This window comes from Peromyscus californicus, unplaced genomic scaffold (assembly GCF_007827085.1).
Source record: "Peromyscus californicus insignis strain IS unplaced genomic scaffold, ASM782708v3 Scaffold_7__1_contigs__length_154581171, whole genome shotgun sequence".
Lineage (NCBI taxonomy): Eukaryota > Metazoa > Chordata > Mammalia > Rodentia > Cricetidae > Peromyscus > Peromyscus californicus.
In genome coordinates, this window is record NW_026294595.1 from 79,124,120 (window position 1) to 79,144,212 (window position 20,093).

Sequence of the window (20,093 nt, forward strand, 5' to 3'; positions counted from 1 at the left end):
AAAGCAGACATGAAATTATTATTATATTATACTGATAAATTATTAAGCCTATTACAACCTGTCTTTTTAAAAAAGAAGTCAAAACATTGAACAATATATAAAAATGCTTGTAATCCACCACGAAATAATACAGATCAGAATTTATCCATGCAGAATGAACTAAAAGATGAGGAAAATAATTTTTTCTTATTTTTTAATAATGAACATTTATCTATGTATTTCATGTGCATTTCTAAAAATTCATATAAAATGATGCTCTTTTACACCTTTCTGTTGTTTTCTGAAATTTTCAGCTTTTGATTTAAAAAGCAATCCGGAAGTAACATTGCATGCTGAGTATACTCCCTCATTCCTTACCCTCCTCCCACCCCAGCTACCCACTTCCTCTCCTTCCTCTTAATCCCCGTTGTGCCGAGACAGTGGCACTTCTAGTCATCTCTATAACATATGAGTGTCTAGAACAAGAGAAGACTTATGCTATTTGTCTTTCTGAGGCTGGATTAATTTGGTTAACAAGATTATTACAGTTGCATGACTTTTTCTACAAATGACATACTTCAGGTTTTTATGGACACATTTTACTTATTTACTTTTTATACATCTTTCTCTAACTTGAACAATATTTGCCGTTAGTAAAATTCTAAATTCTGTAGTAAATAAAGTGAACTTAATACATCAAAATGTGTTTTTAAATGCTTGAAAATTTTATGAAAAATATGATGCCACATCTGAAGTGAATGTTTGTTGAAATAGACCTATCACTGAGGTTTTGACTTTGAATTTATTTCCTTTTGCCTACCATGGGATGTTTACATTCTCTTACCATATGAGTTTAGTCATGGACTTGATCTAGATAGCATACATTATATACTCTTCAGATATTTTAAAATCATATGCTCGCTTTTAACTAAGAAATAGTGAAATAATTTTTTAAAAAAAATATAGGAAATTAATTTATTTTCCTTTAGAGTGATTGGAAAATCTTAATTTAACTCATTTCGGTATTTGTTTTTACCAGGATAGTGTGAAGCATCTTCAACCGAGGAGAATCCGTCATTTATTGATGGGGCTAATTCCAAGACCCATGAATATTATAAGAAGACGAGGGAAAGGTGAAGGTTGCATGTTATCAGTATTTCAAAAAAATACCTTTTTTTTTTTTTTTTTTCCAAATCAGGGTGAACCATGCATTTATGAGCCAAGAGTAGCCTATCAAATGTGTGGTAAGTGCCCGGCGGTGGTGGTGCACGCCTTTAATCCCAGCACTCGGGAGGCAGAGGCAGGCGGATCTTTGTGAGTTCGAGGCCAACCTGGTCTACAGAGTGAGATCCAGGAAAAGTGCAAAGCTACACAGAGAAACCCTGTCTCAAAAAACCAAAAAAAAAAAAAAAAAAATGTGTGGTAAGAAATAATGTGTATAATATGGTACCAAGTTCAGTATCTATAAAAGTTCCAATAACATTTCAAATTTGTGATGTGAGATGGGATCTCAAATGTAACTCTATAATAAGGTATTATTTATCTGAGGGATTTAATAAAATAAATAGTTAGAAAGAAGAAAGGAAAGTAAAGAATAAGAAAATAGAAGGTCCTGGGAGTGCATGAAAGGAAACTTGACAGGTATACATAATGAAGAAAATGATGGAAACAATAAATGTGCAAATTATATAAATCATGTTTAAAACACAAATTTGAAAAAAAAAATTAATCTGAATTTTCCTGTCTTTTTATATTACCTTCTTTTGGAGCCTTGCTAAGCACTGAGATAATGATCTTGCACAACTGTGCTGTACTTATCATAGGCATATGTGTACATATTCAGCCAGCCATGCACATAACAATGTTATTTAAAATGCTGCTATTTCAAAAGATATTATCAGCCGGCCGGTGGTGGCACATGCCTTTAATCCCAGCACTCGGGAGGCAGAGCCAGGCGGATCTCTGTGAGTTCGAGGCCAGCCTGGGCTACCAAGTAAGTTCCAGGAAAGGCGCAAAGCTACACAGAGAAACCCTGTCTCAAAAAACCAAAAAAAAAAAAAAAAAAGATATTATCATATATGTCAAAATAACAGAGTTGGAAATAATCTCATAGTGTAGTTATGGAGAGATCCAGAAATACTGAGAAGTCAGAGAATTTCCATACTTCAGTTTGGAGATATGATAAGGATGAGCTCATGGTTGCATTCCAAGAAGGTAATCGGTGACAAGGAAAGGAACCGAAGCCAAGTCATCACCAAACAAATCTACTCAAATGCCAACGAAGGGCCTGTGTAGACAGTGATAACAATGTTTGTGCTGATATCTCATCTCTGGGACTTGTAAGCTCTGTGAATTGTTGGGTCGGGGGTTCCTGCAGGTGTCATGACAGGCAGGGAAATAATCCATGAAGAGGTGAGAATGAAAACCGGTTCAGGCTGACTTAGGTGGCGTTTCCCCCCCCCCTCTTGCTCTCTTTCAAACTCATAGGAGTCTCACCAACATGGCTGCCAAACATAACCTGAAGATGAATGACACCAGTAGACATACTTCCCATAAATTCTTTTGAGTATGAAGATGATATAACATATAATAATTTTAAAAACAAAAATCATTATAAAAGATCTTCCTTGAATATTCAAATTGTTATTCATATGATAGAGAAGGATTACTTAACCTGTAGCTAGTTAATATGTAATATTTAATTGGAAATACAATTTGTGTGTGTTTTTTTTTTGATAACCATGCATCAATACTAAAGGATAATGTTACCCATAGTTTGAAGCTGAAGTTTTCCTGTGTCCCATCTGGCCCATGGTCAGGACAAATCTCTCTCACCCACCAGTCCTGCAGCTGCTTGGACCCAAGTAAACACACAGAGGCTTATATTAATTAAAACTGCTCAGTCATTGGCTCAGGCCGACCACTGACTAGCTCTTACATTTAAACTAACCCATAATTCTTATTTATGTTTAGCCACATGGCTTGGTACCTTTTCTCAGTTCTTCCTTCACACCTTGCTTCCTCTATGTCTGGCTGGTGACCCTGACTCAGCCTTCCTCTTCCCAGAATTCTCCTCTCTACTTACCCCGCCTATACTATACTTCTTGTCTGGCTACTGGCCAATCAGTGTTTTATCAGCCAAATCAGAGCAACACACATTCACAGCATACAGAAAGACATCCCCAGCAACAGTTTATACCCCTCACACAAGTTACTCAGAAACAAGACATATGTCTAAACTACATGGAAACATGTAGTCATACAATTATCACACACAAATGTGAATATTTTATAAACTTACCTTTTACAATTGTACATTCAAGCTTATTCATCCATAAAAACCTTTGTGTATAACAAATTGCATTTTTCTTTTAACATATTAACATCAGTTTTCAATTCCTAAATTATAGACCAAAGAATGTGACTTGATACATTTTTATAATTTAATGGAATAATTGTCTGTGAAGGGTTCTATTAAAGAAATACACATTTACCTTTTGTTGGTTTATTCATTGACAATCAAGTCAATTCCTAGGATTATGATCTGATACTATACAAAGCATGTTTCTATTAATCAGCAGTTCAAGTTGGTATATCTTCCTTTTCTATTTCAGTTAAATTTATCAGAATTGTCAGTTTACTAAAACCATATTCTCAAAAGCAAACAAGGAACATTATCCTCCCAAATCCAAATCTACAGTAGCCATTTGCACATGAATTACAAAGAATGACTTTCATAATTTCTTTGTATAGCTATGGGATAGTTGTTTTTACATCTAAATCACTATATTTTCTTTGATTCTTTTTAGCATCTCACAAGAAATATCTTTCACAAAAGGTAAGTATTTTTATTTACCCAATAAAATTTGCATCATATTTTTTTTAAAGATTTATTTATTTATTATGTATACAGCATATGTGACTGCAGGCCAGAAGAGGGCACCAGATCTCATTACAGGTGGTTGTGAGCCACCATGTGGTTGCTGGGAATTGAACTCAGGACCTCTGGAAGAGTAGTTCAGTGCTCTTAACCTCTGAGCCATCTCTCCAGCCCCTTGCATCATATTTTATGAAATATAAATTAATGAGTGTTTTGTTTCAATTCCATACAGGGTTCCATTGCAATAAAAGACTTCAATGCAAATACAAAATTACAAAGAAAAGAAATACAAACACTCAAATCAGGTAACTGCTCAAAATTATTCTGGAAAGAAGCATTTTAAAATACCTGAAATGGGTACAGTGTTCTCGTCTTTACTTCATTTTCTCCCAATGTGACAGAAGGATTTGTCCTAATTAATGAAAATATCACAGTTTTACCAATGCCTAAAAAGTATTTAGAATCTTATGAAAATGTTTTATAAATGAACACTTCTTTAGGTATTTCTACTTTTATGTGTCTGCATCCTAACATTCCAGCCCAAATCCTTATATTTGCTAAGAGATACAACGGGGCTAATTTTGAAAGTGTGGTATTTTCCACACTTTAAAAATGATCATAGAAAAGATGGTCCCCATCTCACACATTTTTATTTCTGTGCATATATTATCCAGAGGACAGAGCTCTCCAGGATCCCAGGTGTTTGAAGACAACCTGAGCAGTATAGCAAGATTGCTTCATATTCTTTAGTTTCTGTTTTATTGAAAATAGATTTGTCAATAATATATTCTGATTAGGATTGCCCTTACCCCAACTAATCCCAGATCCTCTCCACATACTTAAATACACATCCTTGCTCTCTATCTTTAGAAAACAAAGAGGCATCTGTAAAATATAGAAAATGAAAAAAATAGTAAAATAATATAAAACCAAATAAACCTGAACAGGACAAAACAAACGAGAGCCACAGCTGAAGCACAGGAACAGATGAAAACAGAGACTCACACATGGCGCACAGTAGAATCCCCTGAAAACAGCATTGGAAGCCATGATACACAAACAAGAATTGTAGAGTAAAAATAAGTAAGTTAAAAGTAAAAAGAAAAGTCAGACAAATCATTCAGAGACAGCAACAGCAAAATGTGTTGGTCATCTACTGCTGGGAAGGGGTCCTTGCTTTAAAAGAGGTTTGTATGTCCAGTGAGACTCCACTGGAGAAAACTAATTTCACTTGCGAGTGGTTGTCAATTGGAGATAGCCTCTGGGTTAGAAATGGTGGCTTACATCCATTCCTCTCAGTGCTAGCACTCCATCTAGGGCAGACCTGTTCAGGCCCTATGCAAGCTGCCAGAGTCTCTGTGAGTTCCTATGTGTGTCAGTCCTTCTGTTTTTAGAAGGACTTGTTTCCTTGGTGTCCTCCATGCCCTCTGGCTCTTACATTCTTTCTACCCCCTCTTCCACAGGGTTCCCTGAATTCCGAGGGGAGGGAGTTCATGGAGACATCCAATGGGTGTTCAGAGGTCTCTCATTCTCTGCATAATGTCTAGCTATGGTCTCTATATTTGTTCCGATCTACTGCAGGAGGAAGCTTTTCTGATGATGGCTGAATAAGAACGGATCTATGAGTGTAGCAAACGGTTAGGAGTCACTTTGTCTCTACGTCCCTTTTGTATTTGGTTTTCCCTCAGGTTCTGTCTCCAGCCTATCTAACTTCAGGTTTTTGACGACCAGAGAGGTATCAGGGATAAGTTCCAGACCATGGAGTGGATCTTGAATCCAATGAGATATTGGTTGGTTACTTCCACAAGCTTGGTGCCACTATTGGACTAGCACATCTTCCATGCATGTTGCCATTATAGACCAAGGGGTTTGTAGCTGGGGTGGTGTTTTCTTTTCTCCTTCAGTAGCATACAGAAAATCTTCTAGTACCATGAACACTGGTCTAGTAACTAATGACATCCTACATTTGGTTTGATTTTTGAGCCAATTTATCCAGGTTTTTTTTTTTTTTTTTTTTGGTTTTTCCAGACAGAGTTTCTCTGTGTAGCTTTGCGCCTTTCCTGGATCTCGCCCTGTAGACCAGGCTGGCCTTGAACTCACAAAGATCCACCTGCCTCTGCCTCCTGAGTGCTGGGATTAAAGGCGTGCGCCACCACTGCCCGGCTTATCCAGTGTTTTTAAGAGATTGTAAAATGAAGTCTATGACAACAAATCACATTGCATAATATACATATTATGCATATATATGTATCAGTTTTCATATTGACAGTGTATGTAACTCATTATTATAAACTGTCTCCTGAATTAGAACCTCAAAGTCAGATATAATAAATTATTCATTCATTAAAGTGACTTAATTACAACTTTTTTCTCACCTTTTCTGTTTCCCTCTTGGATGGATTAATAGTCCTTTCTTGGGCTTTCAAGCTATACCTCACTTAATATTCTTTTTCTGTTACCACTCATGTTTCACACTTTCCATCTGCCTAAGTCACTCTATGAGTCTCAGCGACACCTTTCCCTCTTGGAATATCAAGCCTGAAAACTTTCACCAATAGCTTTTAATAATCTTAAGCACCTCACATTTAGCAGGACCTCAATATTTACTGAAAAAATAGTGACTGTTTATACTAGGATGATTGCAAGAGTTTAATGTACCAATCGATCCAGGAGTAAAAGGAATAATTTTGAAAAGCAAATAAAGTTATTCTGGTAAAGCCAAAGTAGAAAAAAATCATATAAAGCATTAATTTAATTCAAAAGAGATGCCTAGCATTCAGGAAAAAAAAGGATGAAGGAAAACTTCTCAAAGTCAACTGAACCTTAAAAGGAACAAGGAAAGTTAGCACCACAGTGAACAAATAACTAAATGTTGTGTCAGGAAAATAACTGTAATGTTTAGCAGGTTGTTTATGTTTCTATTTTGAAGTATTGAATGGTATATGTGGTGAATTCTTATGCATATGTGTTTTTTTACATTTAACTTTAGTTTTAAATTTTTAAAAAATATTGGCCATAGATAGATAGATAGTTATGGAGGATACAATTGTGACTAAATCTTCCAATTCTGTTGACTAAAGCTAAGAAATATTTGGTGTCTGTCAAAGGGTTATATTGAAGTTTTAGGTAATGGAAATTATCTCCTAAAATAAAGTTTTCAGCTAAGGATAAATAAGCTGAATTGAAATTCTCAAATGGGAAAATAGAAAAAAAAATAGTATTTATTATTGCAGATTTTAGAAAGATAGTACTTATTATTGCAGATTTAAAATTTTTTGGCTAATATTAAATCTGTGTTGTTTTCTTTAATGTTTGTGGTATAACTAAGTACATTTATTTATTATGAACAGTGGTATTAGAAGATGATCACGATATGTGTGATGGCAGCAAAAATAACCAGCCATTGGTATGTAAATACTTAAATTTAAAAGACTAATGTTACAACATTTTCTTTTAAAAAATACTGTAGCATAGAGCAAATAGCGCTATGTTTTTAAACTTCTCTATGGGATATATAGGTAATAATTTCATACTTTATTTTAAGTATCCTTAAATGGTGAATGTTTCCTTCTAGAAGAGCTATACTTACTGTTAGGGTAGAAACAACAAACTTTAATGTAGGTAACAGGTTATTGTTATCAAATAGATTTAATTCACCTTCTTTACTTTGTATCAGCATACATTAATAAGTAGAAGACTGAGTTGTGAGGTATATTGAATCAAAGACAGTAAAAAATATACAGAGGCATTCTTTTTTTGAATTAATTTATTTTACATCCTGGCTGTGATTTCCCCTCCCTTCTCTCCTCCCAGTCCTTCCCCCCTACTCTCCCTCTCTTCCTACCCCCAATCCACTTCTCCTCCATTCCTGTTCAGTATAGGGTAGGTCTCCCATTGATATTGACAAAATGTGGCATATCAAGTTGCAGCAAGACAAAGCACCTCCCCATGTGTTAAGGCTGGGCAAGGTGATCCAGTGTGAGGAAAAGAGTCCCCAAAGCCAGCACCAGAGTCAGAGACAGCCCCTGCTCCCACTATTAGGAGTTCCACACGAGGATCAAACTGTATAACTGTAACATAAGCAGTGTGCCTACATGAGTCCTGTGCAGGCTCCCTGGTGGTTGGGTCAGTCTCTGTGAGCCCCTGTGAGCCCAGGTTACTTGATACTGTGGGTCTTCTTGTGGTGTCCTTGACCCCTCTGGCTCCTACAGTCCTTTCTCCCCCTCTTCTGCAGGATTCCCTGAGCTCTGCCTAATGTTTGGGTTCCAGAGGCAGTCTTAAAAGTAAAACTATGTTAAGGCTCCCCATCTTCTTCAAAGACATCAAGCCACTTTGTCAGCTATACTGTTTAATTAAAGTGGATACTTTGCTGAATTTTATAAGTGGATTTTGAAGCTATCATGGTGATAAAATTTCTTGCAGTTGTCAAATTTTATGGTAGATCCATGTGAAATTTGGAAATTGTCTTACATTTTCCAATTATTTCAAGTTATCATACTTAGAACTCTGAAGTTCCACTCTGTCCCTTGCTTTGAGCAAACCTGGCTTCATTTTTTTGTGGGCCCCTTCAGATTTTGATTACCCTAAATCCCAGTGAAAAAGGGAGGAACATAACTATGTGAGAAAATACCTTAGTGCAGATAGAGGAGGACCCCCCCCCCCACACACACACCTTTGTTGTAGAAGAACCAAAAGTTACAATTCTAAAGACGGCTTTTAATGTTACATATCACTAAGAGAGTGTTTCTTTTATAACAGTTATATAGGAGTTAGAAGTATGAGTTAGCAAAGCATACACGGAAGAAAAAGCTCAAAATGAGGAGTGCCAATTTAAAATTAAAAAATAAAAGAAGACATATCTTTTTTTTTCTTAGAAATAAATGAAACATTATTCCCTAAACTTCCATGACTTCTTATGACAAACTAAGCACATAAAGATTTTATGAAATAAATTCTTCAGTATTTTCAACAGTCCACTCATAAAGACTATTGGGGAAAATAGCCCTTTATTATGAAAACAGTTCTCTTTAATATTCAACTCTCATTAAAGGTTGCAGCAAACAGGAAGAAACGGGCAAGCAATGAAACGGAAGATGCAACCCACTCCTACGGTCGTGCAGCAGCGTCTGCCGCTCCTGAAGTCTCTGAGGCTTCTGTTGTCGCTGCTATCGTTGCTGCAGCCGTTTTTGCTGCGGCTACTCCCGCTGCTGCAGCCGCTGTTGCCTCTGCTGCTGTAGCTGCAGTTACCGCTGCTGCTGCCCCTGCTGCTGCTGCTTCTGCAACTGTTAATGCTCTCGCTCCTGTTGCTCTCGGTGCTTCACCTGACAGTTCTGCTGTTCCTGTTGCTGCTGCGACTGCTGCTGCTGCTGCAGACACTGCCGCCGCCGCCGCCGCCGCCGCCGCCGCCGCCGCCGCCGCTGCTGCCGCTGCCGCCTCTGCCACTGCCATTGGTGCTGTGGCTTCCGTGGATGCTGCGTCTCGAACTACTGCCTCTGCTTCTGTTGCTGCCGTGGTTGCTTCTGCTGTCACTGCAGCAGCTGGTTCTGAAGCTCCCACTGTCGCTTCTACTGCTGCTGTAGCTGCCGGTGCTGCTGCTATTGGTTCTGCTGCAGCAGCTGCCCACATGGCTTCTGTTGTCACTGCTATAGCTCCTTGTGTTCCTCCTCCTGTTACCGTGTCAGCTGCAGCCCCTTCTACTGTTGCTGCTGCTGCTGCGGTTGCTACTCATGCTGCTGCTTCTCCTACTGTCGCCGCCGCTGCTGCTGCTGCCGCTGCTGCTGCTGCTGCTGCGGTTGCTACTCATGCTGCTGCTTCTCCTACTGTCGCCGCCGCTGCTGCTGCTGCCGCTGCTGCTGCTGCTGCTGCGGTGGCTACTCATGCTGCTGCTTCTCCTACTGTCGCCGCCGCCGCTGCTGCTGCAGCTGCTGCTATTGCTGCTGCTGCTCATCCAGGTACTCCTGCGGTAGCTACTGCTGCTGTTGCTGATGCAGCCCCGGATCCTCCTGATGCTCCCTCTGCTGCATCCGCTGCTTCCGCCGTTACAAAAAGAAGATTGATTCTACAAGGAAAGTATGAGGAACCGAGAAAGCAGCAGCCCTACCTTGAGGAGGCAGAAGAAGATGATGGGTAAGACTAGGAAGATTTAAACTAGGTATTGTTCCTGCCCGTTAAATGAATTCTGCTTTTTGATAATTTCCATGCCTAATGCGGTTTTACTAGGGATAATCTTGAATGGGCAGATACCAAACAAACAAACAAAAAAACCTAAAAAAAATTAGCAAAATTAGGTACCATTGTGTCCCATTAATATTGATGCATTTTGTTTAAAAGATAATAACCAAGGTTGTCAAATGTGAGGCAAAAGAAATTTGGAAACCAGTATGTATATCAATTTTGAGCCATAATATAGTAGCAATGATTCACACATTTCCAAAGTACTACTGTTTTGATCTAACAATTTCATTTTGAGGATGAATTCTTTTGGATTAGGAAAATGTTGCTTTTAAACACAACCACACACATTCTGGCAAACAATATTGTCTATTATAGGCAAAATAGAAAAGGTACACAAATATGTGATACATATTAAACACAGTTGAAGAATATTTAATATACAGACTTTGAATGCATATGTAGATGCATGTACAAGAAACAAGGGTATTGATTTAATCATCATCAGATTATGGTGTTATATTTAAAACAATTATCAGTAAGGAATTAGATTACCATATACATATAAAATGTAGCATGTGAATATTTAAAAATGAGTTTCAATCTATATTGCACTCATTATTTTACCAATGAAATATTCCAGAGACATGGATTTTGATAGCACATCTCAAGCAAATTTTGTTCTAAAACTACATCTGGAGAGTTTCAAAAGGAAGCTGCTTGCTAGAATGAAATTCTACTTCCTAATTAACAAAACTATTAGTTGTTAATCTGTTTGTTTCTTCTCAGTGCTCCTGTGTTGAGAATTGAAACCTCAAATTAGCCTTGCTATTGCTGTGAGGATTATACCCAGGGAAAATGTCAATAAACGTTTCTGTCATATGTTCTCTGTTGATATGCAGTGACCTAATTTTAGTTTGAAGTTTACTATCAGCTATCAGAGTAGTCATGCCTACTTTCTTTGGTTTCTATCCACTTGGTAGGTTGATTTTCACACTTTTTACTCTTTGTCCATGAGTTCCTTTACCAGTGTTTCCTGGAGACCTCAGATCATTGGATGCACTTTTGTTAATGCAATAAGCCAATCTAGCTTTCTTTACTGGTGTGTTTGGCTTACTTAAACGTAAAGTTACTATTGAAGATGTTTATTAATAACTGTACTTTTGTTGCCTGATTTTCTGGTGTGTTGCATTATTATTGGCTTCATAATTCTCCCTCCCCAGTTAGCATCAGGGCCTGTGCTGATTTCTTTTGTGGGACATGATGGATTCATTCCAACTCTGTTCAGATACTGCTCCAAAGTTACTTATTCTTTCCTGTGTCCCATAATTGGGATTCCTTCTCTTTCCTCTGTGTACAGTATTTAGTTAAGTATCTCCACTACGTTGGCTTAGTGATAATGAACTGATGCTCTGTACTTATTTTGAAACATCCTATTAACAGTAGATTGTAGCTGAAGTTTCCCTGTGTCCCACCTGGCCCATGGTCAGGACAAATCTCTCTCACCTGCCAGTCCTGCAGCCGCTGTGTGCCTGTTACATGCTGCTCCCTGGATGGTGGGCTGGTGTCTCTGACTCAGCCTTCTACTTCCCAGAATTCTCTTCTCTGCTTGTCCCACCTATACTTCCTTCCTGCTACTGGCCAATCAGCACTTTATTTATTAACCAATCAGAGTAACATATTCACAGCATACAGAGTAATATCCACAGCAGTAGATTTTTAAAATCTATTTTTTGATAAAGCAATCTTAGTTGGAAGTTATCTTCACATCGTGAAGTGTTTCATTCAATTTTCCCTGTCTTCTAAGTTTAGTTAAGAGAAATGAGGTGTTATGATATTTTATCTTAAGTTAATTTTTCCTTAGATCTTTCTTAAAATCTGTTTTTAATTGAAGTAGAATAATATCATTCCCTCTTCTTCTTTTCCTCTCTCTGGCCCCATCCAGCTAAGCTACTCTACCTAGAACGCCCCCCCCCCCCAGTTTCTCCAGCACTCTCAAGTTGACAGCCTCTTTTTCTTTGGTTATTATTGGTGTGTGTGTGTGTGTGTGTGTGTGTGTGTGTGTGTGTGTGTGTACTCCTGTGTTTGAAGGGAAGAAGAAATTTTTGGAAATAATAAAACCAGTATATAATTATTAATACTTTTAATATATTTGTCTCACTCATAGACAGCAGAATGCATATGCCAATGAAATGTGTATATGGAAGCCTACCACATGGAAGCATTTGTATTTAACAAGTAGGATTTTATGGGGCATTTTGTTATGTATTACAAATAATTCTGTAAGAAACACCATTGAGGTGAATAATTTCTTCTATTTCTAATTGTCTATAATGAATATATTTCCCATGCAGAAATATGTTGAAATATTTAGAATCTTAAAATTATTTTGATCAATATTTCCAAGTTTTTCTCATGAAAAATTATGATAATTCATAGAACAGATTATTAAGTGGTATCTTGGTTACTGTTCTATTGCTCTGAAGAGATACCATGACCAAGGTAACTCCTATAAAAGGAAGCATTTAATCTGGGACTTGCTTACCATTTCAGAGACTTAGTCCATTATCATCATGGCTTGGAGCATGGTGACAGGGAGCATGATATCACACAGACAGATGTTAAAGCAGTATCTGAGACCTGTACATGCTGATATGAGGACACACACACACACACACACACACACACACACACACACACACACACAAACACACAGAGAGAGAGAGAGAGAGAGAGAAAGAGAAAGGCTGGTCTTGACATGAACTTTTGCAACCTCAGTCTACCCGCTGTGACATACTTCCCCCAGTAAGGCCACACCTATTCCAACAAGGCCACATCATAAGCATTCTAATCCTCAAACAATTCCACTTTATTCAAACATATTAGCCTATGGGGGGCATTCTTATTCAAATCATCACAAGTGGTAATTTTAATCTACTGACAAATTTAAAAATTAATATGCATTTGGGTGAAGCTTTGTATCAAACCCAGGACCTTACATGTAGTAGGTATCACTCTATTTCTTAGCTATACTCACATAGTGGTTAAATTTATTAATTCTATTCTATCAATTAAGAATAAAAACAGACATTTAAGTGCTTTTACTTAAAAAGCACTGATCTTTATTATTATGGTTACCATTAGTTGTAATTTAAATTCCCCAAGTGGATTCTTAAGTTGTTCATAAAATACATAATAAACAACAAAGTAAGTAGAAATTGTGATAAACTAGATAGATGAAAGTCATGCTCATGGATATTAGATTGTTTAACTTAATTATAAAATTTAGAACATAGAATAAAAATGAAAACTGTGAATATAAACTTTTAGAAATGTTATAAGCAACTTATGAGGGGCCAATTCATAAAACGAACATTTTGTTTTCTGAGAAGAGTAATTCTAAGATTAGCTTATTTAACTACAGGTCAATCATAAAAGAGCAAGTGGAGAAGAAAAGAAACACAATTTGTGCTTATGAGACTGTGGAGGAACTGCGGGTCAAAAAAGAGATGATTGAGAGACGAGGAGAGCACTACCAGAGACAAGTTACAGAGACGCAGGAACTTAAAGTATGTCAGAAAACAAGAGACGTGGAGCTGAAGCAGGTAATTTAATCTTTAATAAAAAGAGCATTTCAACTTTAGATCACTGCTATTTACACATTCCTCTGATTTAATTATATTTCACCTCATAACAGATACATGATGTAAAAAATGTTTCCTTCGCCAGCATCATCACTGTGCAAACTTCATTAGCATATACATACAAATCTACCTCATTAGTGTGCTATGTAAGCTTATGATGGGATCATTGTATGTGTAGACTGTTTTTGACCAAATCACTGTTATTTGATGTATGATTGTTTTATTTAGGGTTCAACCCAAATTTTATTTCATTATAAATTAATGATATTTAGTATGAAATTACTTTTTAAAAGTGTTGTCATCTAATAAGTATTTGGTGTATGATCTCTGAATGAAGGAATGAAAGCCAGTTAATATTTATCAACAGCATAATTTCACTATATTTTATTCTTACTTTTATTGAAAATAGATTCTTTTTTTATATAATTTAACTCGATTGTATTTTCTCCACTCTTTTACTTCTCCCAGATCTTCCCCACTATCCCTCTCATCCAGATACATTCCCATTCTGTCTCTCATTAGAAAAAGAAGGATTCTAAGGGACGTTAATAAAATATAACAAAAAAGAATATAATAAGACAAGCCACAGTCTATTACATTAGAGTTGGAAAAGACAAACCAACAGAAGGAAAGAGCAGAAAAGAATGTGCAAGAGTCAGAGACCAACTTGTTCCCACACTCAGAAATCTCATGAAGACACTGGAAACCATAAGAAATACTCAGAGGACCTGGGCAGACCCTTGCAGGCCTGTGTATACTGCCTCAGTTTATGTGAGTTTGTATGAGATTTGACAGTGTTGATTTAAAGGGCCTCGTTTTCCTGGTTCCCTCCATCCCCTCTGGCTCTTGCACTGTTTCTACATTCTCTTCCGTGGGATTTCCTGAGCCTTGAGCAGAGGGATTCGATGGAGACATCGCATTCAGGGCTGTGTGTTTCCAGGACTGTCACTCCCTGCATAATGTCTAGCTGTAGGTCCCTGTATTTGTTCCCATCTTTGGCAGTGGGAAGCGTCTGTGATGATGGCTGAGCAAAGCTCTGATCAAATTTGTCCTCTAGCTCTGGGATATTTCACTCAGGATGATTTTATTTCTAGTTCTGTCCATTTACCTGCTTTGTTTGCCCCAAATTCTTATGGAAACACAAAATACCCAAAGTTATTCTAAGCATTAATAGCAATGCTGGAAAATAAATACAACTTGTTTTGAATTATAACAAAGGACATAGTAACAAAAGAAAGACGCTGCTGTCACAAAAATAAGCATGTAGACAAGTACAATCTAATAGGAAACAGAACCATACGGTTACTATAGCAACCTGTTTGGGTTGTTTGCTTGTTTGTTTGTTTTAACGCAAAGGTTCCATGACCATGCTTTTGAGAAGAGGTGTCTTTTCAATAAAATGTTCTGGGAAATGTGGACATCTGCATGAATATAGTTTCATTTGCCTCTCCCTGTAAATGGATCAACTAAACAGACCAATGCCCATAATGTCAGATGTGAAACTCTGGATTGTGAAAACCCCTTAAGAGATCTTTGTAAAAAGGATTCCAATAGTCAAAAAAATGTTAGCAAGAACTGACAATAGGATTTGTGTGAATAGGCAGAGTACAGGGTCAACCTATGTACTAGGAGAAACAGGGAGGTAGTATATTGAATTTATAAGGAACTCAGAATTTTAACACCAAATGAGGAAAAGAATCCAGATTAGTTCTGGAAGACAGAAGTACAAATGAAAAATGTGGTCAGCTATACCAGTGCTGGACATATTTCCAAAGGCATCTAAGTTGGCACTCGCCAGGAATACTTGCACATCTGTCTTTGTCTTAGTACTGCTCACAGTTGCCAAGATATAAACAAAGACGACATGTCCATCAACAGAGGAATGGACAAGTAAAATGTAGAACATACCCACAGGAATTTTATTCAGGTGTAAAAAATGGAGACCTGCCATTTTCAGGAAAACATGGGGAGCTGGTTATCATTAGGCAAAGAGAAATAAGCCAAATCAGGAAGAAAACATTGCATAGTTTCTAATGTACAGAATAGTTTCAGATAATACATAATGGGCCGAGTGTATATGCAAAAGAAGCGTAGTGCCTAAAAAGGCAGAGAGGATCAGAGAAGCTTCTTCTTGTAGTGGATGGTAATTAACAGAGAGTGCCAACTGGGCAATTAGCAGGGAGTGAGACCTTTCAGCCGTAAATGGGATGTCTTCATCAAACCCCTCCCTTGACACCCAGGGACCTATACAGAAGAAGAGGAAGAATGAGTCATGGAGAAACCACAAAACAATATTTCCGGACACAACACAGCTTCTGCACATATGAACTCACAGAGACTGTGACAGCATGCACAAGACCTGTTCAGGTTCAAACCAGACAAAATCCCAGCATGAGAAGGGGAAGTGGAAACAAACTCCCACCACAATCAAAAAGCTATTTATGGTTGACACCTGCTTGGAAAAAGAAAATCACTTTTCTCCAGTGGAGTTCCACTGGATATATCAAACAGTCCTCACGCGCAAGTGAAGATGGCCAATAGAAGGGGACTTTATAAACTGGTGGGGTTTTTTTTGTCTGTTTGTGTACTTTTTGTTTTATTTTGGTATTTTTTTGTCTCATTGATTTTATTTTTCTTTGTTCATCTGTTTTAATTTTCATTTTTGGTTGTTTTTATTGTGTTTTTTTTTTCCTTGAAGGAAGGAAAGAGTGAAAGAGAGAGAGAAAATAAGAGAGACAGAGAGAGGGAGAGAGAGATGAAGTGGGGTGAATGGCATAGTTGGAGCTGGATAGGATATGGGAAGAGTTGGAGAAGGACAAAGAATATGATTGAAATATATAAAAAGATTAAACAAAATGATAAAAAATAAAATAAAATTGGAAGATGGTAGAATAACTGTGTAATAAACTTGTAAATAAACAAGATATTCACATATTTTCTCATGGAAAGAGTCTAGAGAAGCTTGTTTATAATGTAAAGTGCAATACTTCCTATCAGTGCCTTTAGCTACCTCTGATGATCATGCCATCTACATACCAGTTAATAAATGACATAGTAGGAGGGGACCATCTACATTTACATATATGATCGTCACTTACCAGAAGCATGAAGTTTTTCAGGGAAGTAAAATTTACCATTGGCTAGTGGGATTAGTGAAAGTTGCATGAAGAACTGGAGATGTATCCTTTGTCCCCAAACCAATGGTATGAATAAGGGATCAGTTTACTTAGCTAGGAGAATTATTTAACTGGTGTGCTGCCTTCTTAATAGGCCTAATTTTATTATGAAATAAAATGTGCTAATAATATTAGTGTTACATCAAAGGTATGTTACATCATATATACATATTACTATGTCACATGAGAATAAAAGCATGTGCATTGCATAGTAAACCTTCCCAATATTGGAGAAAAATAGATATTGTTAACATTAGAATTTTACTGATCTAAAAAAACTGAGACGTAGGACCTTAACTTGTTTCAGAACTAACATCTTGTAGTAGTTGGAGCTGGGAAAAGGATCACATACTCACATTCAGGCATCCGTGTTGAAAATGCCTCAATGCCTTGCTCACACCCTTCAGTAAAATATCTGATTACAGCTAAAACAGCTCATGTCAGGGACTAGAAAGTCAGCACAGTGGGCAAAATGTTTACAAGGCAAGCAGAAAGACTTGTGTTCAGTCCCTGAACCCATTAAAAACAGGCATGTGGGTGTGTGCTTGTGATCACAGCGCTGGACAGGCAGAAATGGATGGCTCTTTAGGGTTCACCAGCACGCCAGCCTGTCCTATTTGCTGAGTTCCATACTTGGTATGAAGAAAAAAAAAGCCAAAACAGCCCCCAAAGAACACTTCAGACAGTCTTCAGTGCAACCGTGACCTTACACACACACACACACACACACACACACACACACACACACACACACGCACACGCACACGCACAGGCACACGCACACACACACACGCACGCACGCACACGCACACGCTCACACGCACACGCTCACACGCACACGCTCACACACACACATACACACCAGCATGCATACACAATGTTACGTCAATGTTTGCCATTGCTGGCACAGCTTTGGTCATACATGTTTATGGGAAGTTTTTAAATGAAAATGACTGTGTGGCCCTTGTAAAGCAAAATCACAAAGGCCATTTCATTTTTGTCAGCTTCCATATTTGATAAAACAAAACTGAAATAGAAATGTATTGCATTTCAGTCTTTTAGCAGCATCAGCTCATTCTTATGAAGAGTGAGGAAATATTACATCCTGCCCTGTGAGCTGGGAGAATCCTGTTGCAGCAACTCAATTAAACCTGTAGTGGTAGCATCAAAGCAGCCATGCAGATACCAAACCATGTACATACCAAAGGTTCTGCCCAAGTTCCTACGAAAGCTTTAGCACGTAAATAGACGATGGATCAATTTGTATCAGAGTATTAATACAATTCTTTTTTTTTATTTAGTTACATAAAGAAAAAGAACATGCACAGAAGATGGAAGATCACCTACAAATGTAAACTTTAAATCAGCCTATATTTATATAGGAAATGAGTAACATGAGACTCATCCAAGTTATGGTTACTGTGAAAACACTGTTACACTGTTAGATCTGTTTCTTGAAATTCACAACACAGAGTTTGGAAAGTACCTCAATAGTATAGCATGGCTTTGCATGCATGAGGGATATTATTTCCCAAACATTAACAACCAAAAAGTACATAATTTTTCATGTACCTACATCTTGTTCATTCTTTTAAAAAGGCTCAAAAAACGATAGAATTTGTACATCATTGACATTTAATATACTTCTTTTATAAAGTCACTGTTTCACATGTGTATTATGATATCACATGTTGTGGGGTGTGTGGGTGTGTGTGTGTGTGTGTGTGTGTGTGTGTGTGCGTGAGAGAGAGATTAGAAAGGGGCTGCGAAAGCGAATAAAGAGTTCTAATGGGAAGTGAGAGGGGAGCAGCAGGGAGGAGAAGGAAGACTCCAGGAAGAGGGGAAGGGACAGGAGATGGTTTTGGTGGCAGATAAGAACAAAGTGTAATAATAAACCTCTGTGAAGATGTCACAAGGAAATGTGATACTTACCTGACAACTAAAACTTAAAAAGTGAAAATAATGTGGCATTTAAAATTGATATGTGAAAAAGATGTATTTTAAAATATGGTTGAACATATTTTAGGTTAGAACTAGAAAAGACCTCATTACTAGCTACAGCGAAGAAACAAAAGGCGGAAATAGAACATCTGCAGAGACATCTGCAGGACACACAGAGAGACCTGGCCCAGAGTTCCAGTTTGGTAAGTCAGTGTCATGCCAACCCCCTTTCTGGCAATAAAAAGAAATACTGTAGGGAACCTATGAAATGTGTTCACATGAAATGTCTCATTAAAACACTTTTGTTGTTTGATAATTTTGCACATACATAGATTGTTTGAATCAACTCTACCCCCTAACTGCTACACTTTAACGCGTTCCTCATTGCTTTCAGCACTCTCCCTGCTAACTGCACGGGCCCATTTTGGATTATTTTCAGTGTTGTGTTTTAGCTCACTGCTGCCAGTATGTGCATGGGTATAAAACCATCTACTGGAGCATGGCTAGCCTCTCAGGTTCACGTCTCTGGAGAGGGCAACTCACCATCTCCAAGAAGCCACCAATTTCTCTTTGCATGGAATTAACTAATTCCATGGTAAGGAATGGTTTAGGGTGAATAGCATAGCTTGGGGCTAGTCTTTTCCTAGCACGGTGCCAAAATCTGGGTTCAGTGACCAATACCATGTACATGAGTATTTTTTACAACTCAGATTTAATACTGCTTACATTGGTAAGAAATATTCAACACAGCAACGTATTTTTCACATATTTAAAAATTGTTATCGAAATCATTTTTTTCAACCTTTAAAGGATGAAATGTCAAAAGTGAAAGAATCAAATATACTAGGATGATTTGAATGAGATCTTCTCTAAATATAAATTTCAATTTGCGGTAGGCACAGACAGCCGTTCAGGAAAATAAGACCCTCTGTAAGAAGCACACTGCGGTAATAACTGAGATGGAAAACATAATTAAGAGGCTGTGGTCAGAAGTCTCCAGTGTTAGAACTTCCCACGAGTCCAGCAAGAGAGAACTGCGGAAGTACAGGCGATGCTATCTGGAAGAACTAAGAAATAAAAACTTCCTATTATATGAACTAAACAGGTGAGTGAAAGAGAAGGTCGCAGAAGGTGCAGTCAGCTCATTCATAAACTGCTAAATCATAAATTTTAGTCAGATTTGATCCTGACACTAATGGGATGCGAAAGCTACCTGGCCAATATGTTTTGGGGAAGTTACATCAGAAGATGGTCTCACTGATAAAATGTTGTTCCAGGCACATTTTATTACCCTTCCCTCTC

General features: G+C 37.6%; 1 protein-coding gene across 2 annotated transcripts; it reads left to right on the forward strand.

Moving 5' to 3' along the window:
- Positions 1–7,692: 7,692 nt before the first annotated feature.
- On the forward strand, positions 7,693–19,836 carry LOC128102254 (uncharacterized). 2 transcript variants are annotated; one of them, XM_052725840.1, is made up of 4 exons: positions 7,693–9,985; positions 13,455–13,635; positions 18,877–18,994; positions 19,688–19,836. In XM_052725840.1, the coding sequence occupies exons 1-4, from the start codon at positions 8,871–8,873 to the stop codon at positions 19,711–19,713; spliced, it is 1,440 nt and encodes a 479-aa protein (XP_052581800.1). In that variant the 5' UTR covers positions 7,693–8,870; the 3' UTR covers positions 19,714–19,836. The 2 variants fall into 2 exon arrangements, with proteins under 2 accessions (XP_052581800.1, XP_052581801.1); XM_052725841.1 differs by lacking the exons at positions 18,877–18,994; positions 19,688–19,836 and adding an exon at positions 18,152–18,507.
- Positions 19,837–20,093: the final 257 nt, after the last annotated feature.

Coding starts and splice junctions, on each gene's coding strand:
- LOC128102254 (XM_052725840.1), top strand. CDS start 8,871: ATGAAAACAGTTCTCTTTAATATTCAACTCTCATTAAAGGTTGCAGCA. Junction 13,636..18,876: donor GAGACGTGGAGCTGAAGCAG/GTAATTTAATCT, acceptor AACATATTTTAG/GTTAGAACTAGAAAAGACCT. Junction 18,995..19,687: donor TGGCCCAGAGTTCCAGTTTG/GTAAGTCAGTGT, acceptor AATTTGCGGTAG/GCACAGACAGCCGTTCAGGA.